The sequence below is a fragment of the Gopherus evgoodei genome, chromosome 8 (genome assembly GCF_007399415.2).
Source record: "Gopherus evgoodei ecotype Sinaloan lineage chromosome 8, rGopEvg1_v1.p, whole genome shotgun sequence".
Taxonomy (NCBI): Eukaryota; Metazoa; Chordata; order Testudines; family Testudinidae; genus Gopherus; species Gopherus evgoodei.
In genome coordinates this window covers 47,698,143-47,712,868 of record NC_044329.1, presented here as the reverse complement: position 1 = coordinate 47,712,868, position 14,726 = coordinate 47,698,143, and the positions used below count along the sequence as shown (strand labels likewise).

Sequence of the window (14,726 nt, the reverse complement as noted above, 5' to 3'; positions counted from 1 at the left end):
TGAGATAATTAAATCTGTCCTACATTCTCTCAGGTTATCCTCCCCTCCTCCTCCTCCTCCTCCTCTCTTTTATCTTCTAAGGAAAGCATCTGCCGAGAAACCAGCACATACATGTGCTCTGGATTCTGCGGTGCCCAGTGCGTGCAAAGTCAGTTCACTCTGTCTTCCTTCTGGATGAAGACTCTAGGTTTCTGAATTCCGGAGCGACTAGCCAGCCTGTCTTGTACTCCCTTACTATTAGAAGGAGACTAGGGTCCATTTATCATGCAAGGCCCTTCTTGGAGACACAAGTCTCAGAATTACAAATTTCTCCCTTCCAGAATGTGCTGTAATTCAGCATCCCAAAGAGAAGCTGCAGTAAATCTAATCCTTTCTGACAAAAAGGATGTCATTGAGCCTGTGCTATTGGTCAAAAGAAAGGAAGGATTTGAGCCTTTCCTCAATGTTAGACTTCCATTGGTAACTGGTTAAAGGAAAATTCAGAATTGGGTTTTGAAGAACAATTGTACCTCTCCTAGAGGGAAGGGATTGCTATGAGCTATAGTTGGCAGTAGTGCCTATGTATTTACACTGATAGGACTGTGTGTTTTTTCTCTTTCTGGATATTTGGATTTCTGGAACAGGGTCCAGGACATAAGGGAAAGGATTTTCAGAGCCAGCCAGATCAGCAAGAGCCATGCAGCAAAAGATTGGCCTGATAGCTACAATGGTTATATGTCAATGAAGTCTTGATTTCAAATTTTCTCCATTGCAAAACCAAGTGACCACGTATATTTGTTCCTGGGATGGGGAACTGATATGAAGGGCCACCTCTTCCAACATTCTTGGGCTTCAGGAATAGCAGCTGCATGTGAATGTTCTGGAGATGAGGGTAGTCCTGAATGTTCTGAAGACCTTTAGGTAATGTTTATCACAAAAAGTAGCAGAATCTTTCCTCTTGTATTTGGAAGCCCTGAAGACACAGGATTGGGCAGTGTTTCACAAAACACATCTGGTGGCAACTTATGTGGCAGGAATGAAAAAGTGAATTGCAGACAGCCCATGTCAATCAGTAGTGGACATATGAGTGCAGCCTTAGATAAGAAAGTAGTGGACCATAGTAAGTATGGCAAGAGACTACCCTAGCTTAACTAGGAGATCTTCAGTGATCTGAAACTTGAAAAAGAGTCCTACAAAAAGTGGAAACTAGGTCTGTCATGGTATAAACCCCCACTCTGAACCTTAGCATCCAAAAGATGGGGTACCAGCATGAATTCCTCTAAGCTCAATTGCCAGCTTAGTACTTGTAGCGCTGCCACCAACCAGGAATTCCAGTGCCTGGTACACTCTGGTCCCCCCAAAACCTTGCCTGGGGACCCCCCATGACCCAGTCCCTCTGGATCTTAGCACAAGGAAAGTAAACCTTTTCCCTCACAGTTGCCTCTCCCAGACTTCCCCTCCCTGGGTTATCCTGGAAGATCACTGTGATTCAAACTCCTTGAATCTTAAACAGAGAGGAAAATGCACCTTCCCCCCTCTTTCTCTCTCCCCATTCCCAGACTCTCTCTGAGAGAGACAGTAATCCTAACACAAAGAGAAATTAGCCTTTCTCTCCCCCTTCCCTCCTTTCTCCCCACCATTCCCTGGTGAATCCAGACCCAGTCCCCTGGGGTCTCACCAGAATAAAAAAAAAATCAGGTTCTTAAACAAGAAACTTTTAATTAAAGAGAGAAAAACAGTAAAAATTATCTTTGTAAATTGAAAATGGAATAGGTACAGGGTCTTTCAGCTATAGACACTGGGAATACCCTCCCAGCCTAAGTATACAAGTACAAATTAAAATGCTTTCAGCAAAATACAAATTTTAACTCCTTCCAGCCAAATACACATTTGCAAATAAAGAAAACAACCATAAGCCTAACTCGCTTTATCTACCTAGTACTCACTATTCAGAACTTATAAGACCCTGTATTGGAGAGATTGGAGAGAAACCTGGTTGCCCGTCTGGTCCCTCTCAGAACCCAGAGAGAACAACAACCAAACACTAACAGCACACACAAAAACTTTCCTCCTTCAAGATTTGAAAGTATCCTGTCCCTTGATGGGTCCTCTGGTCAGGTGACAGCCAGGCTCACTGAACTTGTTAACCCTTTCCAGGCAAAAGAGATATGAAGTACTTCTGTTCCATTAACTCTTACTTATCTGTTTATGACAAGGTCAAATTATAAAGGATGAATATAAACAAATAACACAAATATGTATAGATAAAATTGGAAACACCAAGGCACAAAACAGGATTAAACTAGCTTGAGACATACAGAGAAAGATCAAGGATAGGGTAGGCCCCTTCCTTACTCAATGAGAAGGAGAAACAATAGCCAAAATTGTGGAAATGGCAGAAGTGCTAAATGACTTTTTTTGTTTGTTTTCACTAAAAAGTTTATTAGCAGTTGTACATCTAACTTAATGAATGCCAGTAAAAATGAGGTAGAATCAGAGGCTAACATAGGCAGGGCCAGCCAGAGGATTCAGAGGGCCTGGGGTCTTTGGTGTCGGGGTGCCCTCACTTCGGTGTTAATTTGGCAACGGAGGGGGTCCTTCTGCTCTGGGATTGCCGAAGTGCCCCAAAGACCCATGGCAGGCCCCCCCCGCTGCCGAATTGCCACCAAAGTGGGACCCGCCTTCGGCGGTAATTCGGCGGTGGAGGGTCCTTCCACCCTGGGGCGGAAGGACACCCTGCTGCTGAAGACCCAGAGCGGAAGAAGTTCCGGGGGCCCGGGCCCCATGAGAGTTTTCCGGGACCCCTGGAGCGAGTGAAGGACCCCACTCCAGGGGCCCAGAAAAACTCTCATGGGGGCCCCTGCGGGCCCAGGGCCTGGGGCAAATTGCCCCACTTGCCTCCCCTCTTGGCGGCCCTTAAAATAGGGAAAGAACAAGTTAAAAACTATTTAGACAAATTAGATGTCATCTAATCACCAAGGCCTGATGAAATATGTCCTAGAATACTGAGTGAGGAGATATGTGAGCCATTAGTGATGGAAAAAGTCATGGAAGATGGGAGAGATTCCAGAGGACTGGAAAAGGGCAAATATAATGCCAAACTATCAAAAGAGGAGTTATGACCACCTAGGGAATTACAGACCATTAACCACATTTTGTGATGGTTTCATCCCTCATTTTATATTTACATCCTCAAAGTGCATATAAAAATTAGAACAATATCCAAAACGAGCTGCTAGACTAGGCCTTTAGAGAACCTATGAGGTGGGGGAGGATTTTGCTGCAATGCTCTAAAGAACTAAAGTGACTCATTTTTTCTTGCCCCTTTTTAATATTTATGTTGCCTAAGATTTCACTTGTGCACAGATGAGCCATAACTTTTTATGTCTTGAGTAACCTCTTCAGACATATAAGTCAACACTATGGTAGTGCAATGTACGTTACAGAGGAGGTGATTAATAAGAATCTGTGTTGATCTGTTTTCTGTTAACAGAAATTTACATGAACTGAGTTTGCTTGTGAATTTGAGACTGAATTGTGTTTCTTTTTAGCCTCAGATTCAGGGCTCATAAATTTTGATATTTTATTGTTTCCAAAGCCTGTTGCTTAAGGACTCATCTAGCATTTACATTTCCTCTGTGTAACTTTTCTCTTTGCTTTTCTTAGTGCCCAACAACGAAGCAGTCAGGTTAACAAAAGTGCAGTTGGAAATCAGGTAGGCATTTGATAAGAGAATGGATAATTGCACGTACAAGTGAATTTCAGTCGTTGATTTTATGGACCGTATCTTTTATTTTTTGCTGTAAATGTATAAGTGACCAGTTTTGCTTGATGCATAATATAAAATGCATCTTTTTTTTACTTGCTTTACTTAAGTTTTCAGAATCAGCTGACAGCTTCATTAGGGTTGTCAGCTATAACTTTTAATAATTCTGCTGCTAACTGAACTGCTCTTCAGTGTGTCCTCCTCCATGCCCTTAAGTACCCAGAATTTCTTCCTGTGTTGTCCCTAAATATTTAGTTTTCATTAAGTTCAAACTTGTGAATGAGTTCAAAGACCAATACCATGTGAGTACTTGTTTTATACCTGCTCTTGGTTGTATAGTGGTTTACTAGTTCACACATGTGCACAGCTTGATAACACAGTGAAGGGACTGGTGAAGGGACTTGTCTTTTACCTCTGCTGAAAATTTTCAGTTGACTTCATAAAAATATTGATTACATACCATAGTCTTGCTTTAAAGAAACAAAGTTGATTGGTGGTCTCAGACTAATAGCACTCTTGCTGAGATGTCATTAACTAAATTAGTTGGCTGTTTCTTTTTATTATGTGTAGTACAGGCTTGCAAGATGCTTATAGTGTGGAGGGGTGCTGTGACCCTCAACTCCCACTGATTCCACTGCAAGTTAAGGATGCTCAGCACTTTACAGGATCAAGTTCTGTTTTCTTTTCCAAGTTAAAACACTAAGGATGATTGATACAACCAGCCTTAGTGTATATTCTTGTATATTTCTAAGGTTCCACAGAGTCTGTTTGTCTTTTAAGCAAAACAAATAAAAAAAATCATGGTATCTCAGTGTTCATTTGTGATGGTTTCAATTTTGGATAGTCAAAATAAAATAAAGTCAACTTCCTTTAATCTAGGTTATTTGCTTGCACATCTCCCTGATGTTCTCGCACATAATTACTCCTGCATTAAACATTACAATGAAAAGTCAAAGGCAAAAATTTTTCAAAAGTGGCCAGTATTGATGAGTGCCTCCGGTTTTGGGTGGTGAATTTGGGGTGCTTTAAAAGGGCTTGCTTCCAGAAGGCAAGTACTCAGCTCTTTCTGAAAATCAGACCTCTTTAAAGTGTCTCATGTTGAGTGCCCAAAAACAAAAGCACCAAAAATCACTACTCACTTCTGAAATCTTGGCCAAAATGGTCCTCTAATGGTCCTCCAAAATGGCTTCTGGAAAGTTTGGAAGCAATGATACCTCCAGAGCTTGACCATCTTCTATGTGTTTTTGAGTTACGTGCCAGATGGGATTAAAAACAAAACAAAACTGAAAGGTCTAATGGCTTAAACGGTTCCAAAGACCCTCCAAAGAGAGACTTCCATCTCCTATAGCTGTGCAGAAACACATGTCAAACACTAAGGCTAATTCTACACTACACAGCTTTTAGCGACACGGCTTTGTCACTACAGCAGTGCTGCTAAAAGTTGCACAGTTAGCCGTTGTTAGTCAACTCTTGCCGACAAAGAACTTCCACCTGCAAAGAGTGGGGTTAGCTTTGTCAGCAGGAGAGCGCTGTCCGCAAAACTTTTGTCTTTTGAGTGTATATTTTTTTTTTGACATCTCAGAAAGACACAAGTTTTGTCATTCATTTGCCAGTGTAGACAAAGCCATAGTCATCTCTGCTTTGAGGTTGTCCTGTAGAAGGAAAACCACCCAATTCCGTGATGTCCCAGAAATATACAAATTGGAGTAACTATTCCTGAGTCTGAGTGACTGTATTTTGTCTCTTAAAATAACAGAACAAAATAGCAAAACCCCACAAAGCTTTGGCTTTAAAAGGAAAAAGCTCAAAATTGGTAACTTACTTATTTCAGAGATAAACTAAAACAGACTTTTGTTTTGTATTTATCTTAATTGCTTGGAAGTGAAAAGAGCGTGACAAAATGACTTTTGAATAGAGAAAATGTTTCTGAAATAAAACTTTATTTTTACAATTCTTTGCTATTTCAGGGAGCCAATCTACCGCCTTCACGGCAAATTGTACGAGCTAAGTTTTGTAAGCTTTATTGTTGCTTTTTCATTTAGCTTCTCAAAGGCCAAAGTTTGTCTCTAACTCATTAGTTTAATTATTGCTAGCTACTAAATTTTTTTTACTTGAAACTGTTTCACCTTTAACACCTTCTCAATGAAATGTAATTGCAGTTCATCCCTTCATTGCCACTAACCTGCTGTGACTTACAAGTCTGAACTAGTACGACTTAAAAAATGTTGTTAAACTTTCAACCAAATCTGTGTTTAAACTTATTATATTAAATTGTCTTAAAATGAACTAAACTTACTAATGAACTTTTAAACTATATCATTGGAAGAAAATTGGATATTTCTTACTTGATGTTTATAGTATATGGAGGCTCTGCCTCTTGAAAGGTAGGTGAATTATAGTAAGGGAAATATCAATTATTGCTTAAATGGATGTACTATATACAAGTGCCTTCTATCACAACTCATAAAAAAGTTTTTTCCAGCAAACACAATTCAAAGAAAAGTTGCTACAAATTTTAAACCCCTAGAGCTTTCTTAGCATTTTTTTCATAGCAGCAGGAGGATCAGTGTATCACAGGATAGATTTTTACTTTATCAACTCCTCCACCAAATATTAGGTGAATACATTTTAACTTACGATTAGTAATATATCTTCTAAACATTTAGGAGTTAATTCTATAACAAGCCACTCTTCCAATTCAGTGACAGGTGGATATAAGTGATAAAAGTTGATTGTGCTATTTGGTGCCATATGACATGTTTCTTGATAGGACCTGTATAATTAAAATGGATATATTTAATTCCAGTTTGTCATTATATTGCGAAATTACACCAATAACCATTATAAACTGAGTTACTCAATACTGAGTAACACGTTTATTTTAAGGCAACAGAGCATAAACAAAACTGACTGATTCTAATAGTAGTTGGAAAGATCATTAAATCAATCCAGGCTCGTATTGGGGTTTCCTACTTGATTGTAATATGCCTTGAATAATGATGATAGAGAATTATTTCACATATCAGAAATACAGACATCTTGAGTATTTGTGAAAAATGGATAATACCCAGTTCTGTTAAGTATAGCTTTGCTCATTTTCCCCTCTACTAATTTATCCTCTTGCACTTAATCTTTGGCTTTTTGTTTTCTTTTTTTTTTTTTTTTTTCTACCGCCTGAGGTTTTGACCTGACTCAACAAGGTTTCTTTCTAAGCCACAGGTTAGTCTGTCTTCTCATCTGCTTTAAATAACCAGTGTAACACTTTGTTTTACATAGCACTTCTGGCAAGAGGTAGGCCTTGAAGACTGACCAACTCCTAACTGTATATTTTGTGTGGTGAGATTTGTGGTTTTTGTCACCATCACTAAACTTGTGTTTCAACATCATCATTTCAATGTAAAAATCCCACTTCTAATAGACCTTACAGCTCAAAAGGTGTCACTGCATCAAGCATTCACTCATTTAAGAACACGTGAGAGGATTTGAACATGATAGATCATGTATAGCATTTTAAAATAGAACAAGTAAGATACTTTCAGTGGCAAAATCCAATATTGCTCCATATGGAGTAACCTTTACAGTTGGAGAAGGTCCTAAATCTGAATCTTGGATCAAAAATTGTCCAAGTTATTTTTAGACAATTTGGATATAATCACTTGGTCCTAGTTCTATAATGAGCCCAAACCAGAAGCTTGATTCCCATTCATCTGAACTTAGGGAAAATTTGGATCTACTGCTGTACTTTGTGGCCTCTAGTTATGTAACCTGCACTGTTTATGAATGCATGATGATTTACATCATTGCCCTAAACTTTGCTTAACTAACATTGGGTGAATATTCTCTTTCTTTGTTTCACCAAAGGCTGAATTATCTGGCAAAGGTGGTACTTTTTGAAATGAAGTCAGTATCATTTCCAGTCATGTGATGCAATATACAGTGATTTCATCCAAAGCAATGTTAATTCTGGAAGCAGTCTCCCAGAGGTGGAACCTTTGGAAATTAAATCTTCTCCACCTTGTTCATCTCCATCTTCAAAGATCACATGACTCATGATGGAAGATATGTTGAATATTTTGACCCTTGCCCTCTACTAATTAAAGCAGGGAAATTGTACTTGGAAAGTCAATATTGCTACTGTTTTCTGAATCAACTGCAAAGGACCTGTTGCATTCAAGTCATTCACTAGTTCTGTTTTCCATCCTTGAGAGCTGACCTGATTTCCTCTACAATATTATTCCCTACTGGCCCATAGTGTGAGTGAACTTTTCACATTTGACCTAAGAAACAAATCCATTGTGGTGTTGCCTCACCCCTGGTTTGTTGTAATTCTTACCCCAGTTTGATAGTGCTGTTGCAACACAATTTTGTACCACAAGTATTGGGAGATAAAGCAGCAGTGTTAGGAGTTACAATGCAACTAACATTGCTTCCGTGGAACTATTGTGTAGTTACTTGTTTAAATAATTGCTAACTTGGCAAATAACTCCTTTTTATGCCTCTGTTTTGTTAGAGTGCCTAACCTTCAGATTTGCACACTCACTTCTTTTCCCTGACTTTCCCAGCCAGTTCAAATGACAGTCTTAAAATGACCTCTCAAACATTACTTTTGAAAAGTGGCTAGCACAGCTGTTCATGCTTGTTTAATACTGAGTCATAATATATTTTGTTCTACTTTATTAATCAGAAATATCTTAATTGATGCAAGGAACTGTAAAGTTGTGAAGCAGTTCACAAAAATCTGTCCTTTGTCCATCAGATCCTGCTTTCCTGTTTACCAATGTGAAATGGCGGAGAGGGAAAGGAACAGATATGATTTGTTTTTATGCAGCTGAAACTATCTGCAAAATGACTTCCTTCTGATTTGTGTACATACACACACACGCGCGCTTTCTCGCTCTCTCTCTCTCATACCCCCTCCTGCCCCCCCAATTTTTTCATTTTTCAGACACCAAGTTTATCTATCAGAATTCTGAAGGAAGGAACTGTGTCATCCTCCATTCATCCTGTCCACACAACTCAGCTGCCGGTCAGAATATTGTCTCCACTCACTTCTGGCATGGCTTATGTTTCTCACTTTCCTGATGTTCATAACTCATATCCGGTAGAGTAGAGTAGAATTTGGCATTCTGGTTTTAAAAAAATATTCCTTGCAATATTTGCAACCCAAACACAAAAGTGAAATGATGGTGTAACTGGCACCCAGCGGGGGCGCCTCCTCATGGCTCATCTGGGGAATTAGCTTGCCACCGTCTGCGCTCCGTCCTGCAGTTACTCAACTGGTTGCCTCAGTCACTTCTCCGTGGCCCTTCTCTTGACGGTCAGGAGCTTCAGCGCCTCTCCTTCGTGTCTTAGGCTTCTGGCCAAGTCACAGTTGTCCTGCCCTTCTGGGATCTCACCAAAGTGTCTCTCCACCAGGGGCAGCTCCAGGCACCAGCGCAGCAAGCGCGTGCCTGGGGCGGCAAGCCGTGGGAGGCGACCTGCCAGTCGCTGTGAGGGCGGCAGTCAGGCAGCCTTCGGCGGCATGCCTGTGGGAGGTCCACTGGTCATATGGCTTCGGCAACAGGTACACCGAAGGCGCGGGACCGGCAGATCATCCGCAGAAACGCCACTGAATCTGCCAAATCCGCCTGACTGCTGTGCTTCGGATGGCAAAAAACACAGAGCCGCCCCTGCTCTCCACACAGTCTCAGGCAGCCTCCATATCACTGCACTGACTGCACCACTCCCACAGTGGCTTGTAGGGGGACTCAGGCCTGCCCTCTACTCCAGGTTCCAATCCAGGGGTCCTCAAACCAGCAGTTCATGTCTGTTCTCCCAGTCCTTATTGTTTCTTCCCTGGACTGCTTCCTACACTCCTATGGCAGACTCCTACTCTTCCCTCCCTTGTATCAGAGGGTGTGACTGCAGGCTTTCTCACTGCAGCCTCTGCACCCTCTCCCTTCCCCCTGTTACCAGCTCCTGGCTTTATAGAAGTCCTGCCTCTTTCGGACCAGGTGAGCTTTATCCACAATTAAGCCTAACTGCATCCTAGCTTCCCTTCAGGTGCAGCTGATGGTTAATTGGCCTCTTCCTTATATTAATCCCTCCAGGGCTAGTGGGGTGAATGCCCCATCACAGGCCTCTGAATAATAATGGAAATAATTACTTTCTCGTCACTATCCAAATTGAGAGTAGCATAAAATGTAAACAGCACAATAGTTAAAACTAAACAGGATTATTAAAATGGAAAGGTTTTTGTTTTAAATGCATTATTTGTTTTACAGGCAAGGAAATTTATTTTTAAAATGTTGCTTGATTTTCAGAGGTGAAGTCAGTGGGAGACTATAGTGGGAGTTCAGCACCTCCTGGAAACCAGGACATGAATACCTAACCAGATAGTGTTCCTTTGAGTACATGGCATTGTCTGAGCCCTTATCATACAGTGTTGCTTGGTCCTGAATGTATTGAGATTCTATAGATTTGCTGTAGTTCTGTAAATAAAATATGCCCATGTGAAGTTTTAGGAACATGTGCAATTCACTGAAAATAACTTGCAACCTCATGCTCACTCTCCAGCCATCAGCACACCTCTAGATTCTCTTCCTTCCTGTAACATCCACCATAAGTCTCCAGTTGTCTGACATTTTGGTCTGCTGCTCCTTTACAGCTTTCAGTATGGTTAGGGAGTGTAGTGCTTTATTTTAGTGGGAAAGCGCATGTTGGGCGTTTAGTAGAAATCCATCAGCATTCCTTGAAAAATGCAAAGGCTGAGGGTATTTTCTCAATCTGGTGTCCTGCTTCTGACACAAGCCAGTGCTTTGTGGATGTGGCAGCTGGATCCAATCTCCCACAAGCAGGATTCTTTGAGGAAACAGCTGGCAGCTTCATTCCTCTACTGGATAGACATAATGGAGGAGTGACTGAGAGTAGTATCAGCAAGCCAGCTTGCTATTGCGTTCACCACTGGCGGCTGTATATCTGTGAGAGTCTGTCAGCAGAGTTGCCGGGATCACAGAAGGGTCCTCTGTTGAGAGCCACATTATAGGGAGTTCCTTCCTGACCAGCAAAGAAAGTTGTTAAAGCATTTTCTTCTTAAAGCTTAAAAATAGCCCATACTGAGCCTTAGAATGTGTGTTTCCCTGAGTTGCAGAAAAAGTGACTATCAGTATTGGTTTTATAAAATGTTCAGAACAAAGAAAAGTATTCTAGTATCCCAATGCACAGTATGCTACCTTCCTTCCTTGTTTAAGTACTCATCAACTTCAGATATCCTGAAACTGAACTTAGCGCTTCATCGGCAAATCCCTCCTTGCACCCAGCTGTTTGTTTCCAGAGTGGCAACTCCATCTCTGAATCTTTCCAGGCATCCTGTCCCAAACCAACTTTAAATATACTATCAGTCTGGTTGCTTTTCTGCTGCCTTGTATGTCGTGCTTTGCTCCCTACTGAGCACGGGGATATTTTAAATTACAAGCACTGTGGTGCAGTTGAAAGGAATCCAGTCACTTGGCCACCCTGTGCCTCAGTTTCTTTGTTTGTAAAATGCAAGGAATACCTTCCTCACACAGTTGTTGTGATGCTGTAACATTTGCAGGGTACCTAGTGTTGTCAGTCTAATGAGATAACTCAATCAACAGCAGAATACCAAGGGAGGAGAAATAACTTTTGAAGTGGTAAGAGAGTGGCCCATTACAGACAGTTGACAAGAAGGTGTGAGTAACAGCCGAGAGAAATTAGTATTGGGGAAATTAAGTTTAGGTTTTGTATAACCCAACCACTCCCAGTCTTTATTCAGGCCTAATCTGATGGCATCTAGTTTGCAAATAAATGGACACAAATCTGACATCAGGAATCATAACATTCAAAAACCAGTAGGAGAACACTTCAGTCTCTCTGGTACTCAGTAACAGACCTCAGAGTGGCAATTCTTCAACAAAAAAACTTCAAAAACAGACTCCAACATGAAGTTGCAGAACTGGAATTAATTTGCAAACTGTCTGTAATGGGCTACTCTCTTACCACTTCAAAAGTTATTTCTCTTCCCTTGCTATCCTGCTGTTAATTGATTTATCTCATTAGACTGACAACACTTGGTAAAGCACCCCACATCCTTTTATGTATTTATACCTGCTCCTATATCTTTTGCTTCATACATCTGATGAAGGGGGTTCTAGTCCACGAAAGCTTATGCCCAAATAAATTAGTTACTCTCTAAGGTGCCACAAGGAGTCCTAGTTTTTTTTGGTCCCTATTAGGAGGCTAAGTTAAATTTGTAGGGACCAGGGGAAATCGTAACTTCCTGACATATGTCTAAAACATCCACCACACCACAGCATTCCTTTAATTTTGCTTTGTTTGTTTATATTACTGCGGTTCTATGGCACTGTACTCTTTGTAAGTTGTTTGAAGGCTGATAAATATGTCTGGATAGGCAAAATGGTTATTTCTGGTTAGAGACTGTGTACTGGAAAGGTATCCATACCCTTTGCTAGATGTTGTAAAATACATTTTAAAAGGATCTGATGGGCTGTTGTACTGAAGACATGATGCCTTTCCCAACCTCCTCTCTAAAACATTATTCACACACTACGATATATCAGAGTAAAAACTCCCCACTTTTTGAGGTTTGGTTTGATTAAGATGGCGGTTAACAAGATGACAAACTTCTGCTCAAAACTTGATGGCTCTCTCCAGGCTGATCAGCCCACACCCTAGATTCTCCCTCTAGAGAGCCACTCCTGCTTCTGTTATGTCTTAGGGCAGGTCTACACTACAGGGCTAAGCTGATCTAAGTTACACAACTCCAGCTACGTGAATAACATAGCTGGAGTCGACGTACTTTAGGTCAACTTATTGCAGTGTCTACACCACACTGGGTTGACGGGGGAAATTCTCCTGTTGACTTATCTTATGCTTCTCATTCCGGTGGAGTACCAGAGTTGATGGGAGAGCAATCGGCTGTTGATTTAGTTGGTGTAAGACCCACTAAATTGACCCCCAGTGGATTGATTGCCTTACGTCAATCCCCTAGTAAGTGGAGATAAACCTTTAGTAAGTTACTGAGTAGGGCCCTACCAAATTCAGTCAGGTTTGGTAAATTTCATGGTCATAGGATTTTAAAAAATCATAAATTTAAAAGAGTTGTGGAGGGGTTGGAAGGTTATTGTAGGGGGGTTGCAGTTCTGCTGACCTCACTTCTGCACTACTGCTGGTGGTAGTGCTGCCTTCAGAGTTGGGCAGCTGGAGAGTGGTGGCTGCTGGCTGGGAGCCCATCTCTGTAGGCATAGCTGCTGCCAGCAGCAGTGCAGAAGTAAGGATGGCATGGTATGGTATTGCTACGCTTACTTCTGTGCTTCTGCTTGCAGAGCTGAGCCCTGAGTCAGCAGCCACCACTCTTTGGACACCCAGCTCTAAAGGCAGCAGTGCGGAAGTATGGTATTGCCACTCTTCTGCACTGCAGCTGGCAGGGCACTGCCGTCAGATCTGGGCATTCGGCTAAGAGCCACCACTCTCCAGCCGTCCAGCTCTAAGGACAGCGCAGAAGTAAGGGTGGCAATACTGTGACCAGCCCCTAAAATAACCATGTGACCCTCTGCAATTCTCTTTTGGGTCAAGATACCAATTTGAGAAATGCTCCTCTCCCCCGTGAAATCTGTGTATAGTATATGATAAAAGCACACACAAGACCAGATTTCATCGGGGAGACCAGAGTTCAGTCTTTGATGCTTTTTTCATGGCCGTGAATTTGATGGGGCCCTATTAATGAGCCACCAACCTCAGTGGGCTGATAGAACCAACTTAATTCTCTCCCTGCAGATTCAACAGCTGGTAATGGTGGGCTGCTTTAAGTGAACATTGCCTGCCTGTTTCAGACTTACAGAGCTCTTCTCCAGACTGCTGGTTTGAGGCCAGGCCTGGTCAGTAGAGATTTGAAAACTATTACTGTCCGATTGCTAACCTACCTGAAATGAATTTAAAATGTCTAGGTCAGGGGTGGACAAACTGAACCATCTGCGTATGGAAATTGTATAGTGGGCCATGAATGCTCACAAAATAGAGGTTTGGAGTATGGGAGGGGATGTGGGCTCTGGCTGGGGGTGGAGGCTCTGGGTTGAGGCCAGAAATGAGGAGTTCAGGGTGTGGGAGGGGGATTGGGCTGGGGCAGGGGGTTGGAGTGTGTAGGAGGGTGAGGGCTCCAACTAGGTTTATGGACTCTGAGGTGAGGCTGGGGATGAGGGGCTAGGGGTGCAGGAGGGTGCTCTGGGCTGGGACCAAGGGGTTTGGAGGGCGGGAGGGGGATCAGGGCTAGGGCAGGAGGTTGGAGTGTGGGAGGGAGTCAGGGGTATAGGCTCCAGGTGGTGATTAATTCAAGCAGCTCCACAGGCTCCACCCCTGCAGCTCTCATTGGCCATGGTTCCCGGAGCAGGACAAGCCCCAGACCCTGTTTCCCAGTGGGAACTTGAGGGCCAGATTAAAATGTCTGGAGGGCCAGATGCATCCCCCGGGCCATGGTTTTCTCACCCCTGGTTTAGGTCCTAGGCCAGTCAAGGAGCAGAGGGCCAACCTTATTGTAGTGTTGCTCAGTGAGACAAAATTAATTATTAATTTGGGTTATGTGCTTGATTTTGTGCTTGGGGGGAGGGATAGCTCAGTGGTTTGAGCATTGGCTTGCTGTACCCAGGGTTGTGAGTTCAGTCTTTGAGGGTGCCACTTAGGGATCTGGGGCAAAATCAGTACTTGGTACTGCTAGTGAAGGTGGGGGGCTGGACTCAATGACCTTTCAAGGTCCCTTCCAGTTCTAGGAGATGGGTATATCTCCATTAATTGTATTTTATTTTATTTTTGTTTTTATGTTTCTTAGCTAGGAAAATATAAACGTTTTTCAAAGGGAGGTCCAGTCCTTCCCAAGAGAATCAACAGATTTTCCCATTTCCGCATATTTATTACCCCAGTGCCATTTGTCATATGTTATCTGCTGAGGAGGATAGATGCAACTTCTTCT

The 14,726-nt window shown here is 42.1% G+C and overlaps 1 protein-coding gene across 8 annotated transcripts in view; it reads left to right on the top strand.

Moving 5' to 3' along the window:
• DNM3 (dynamin 3) overlaps positions 1 to 14,726 on the top strand; it is a 369,829-nt gene that overhangs the window by 138,163 nt on the left and 216,940 nt on the right. For 5 of the 8 annotated variants that reach the window (XM_030572453.1, XM_030572455.1, XM_030572450.1 and 2 more), the window contains exons 13-14: positions 3,646 to 3,694; positions 5,713 to 5,742. In XM_030572453.1, coding sequence (XP_030428313.1) covers positions 3,646 to 3,694; positions 5,713 to 5,742 — 79 coding nt within the window. Of the gene's footprint in view, positions 1 to 3,645; positions 3,695 to 5,712; positions 5,743 to 6,958; positions 6,965 to 14,726 lie in introns of all 8 variants that reach the window. The other 3 variants (XM_030572454.1, XM_030572452.1, XM_030572451.1) reach the window with 2 other exon arrangements.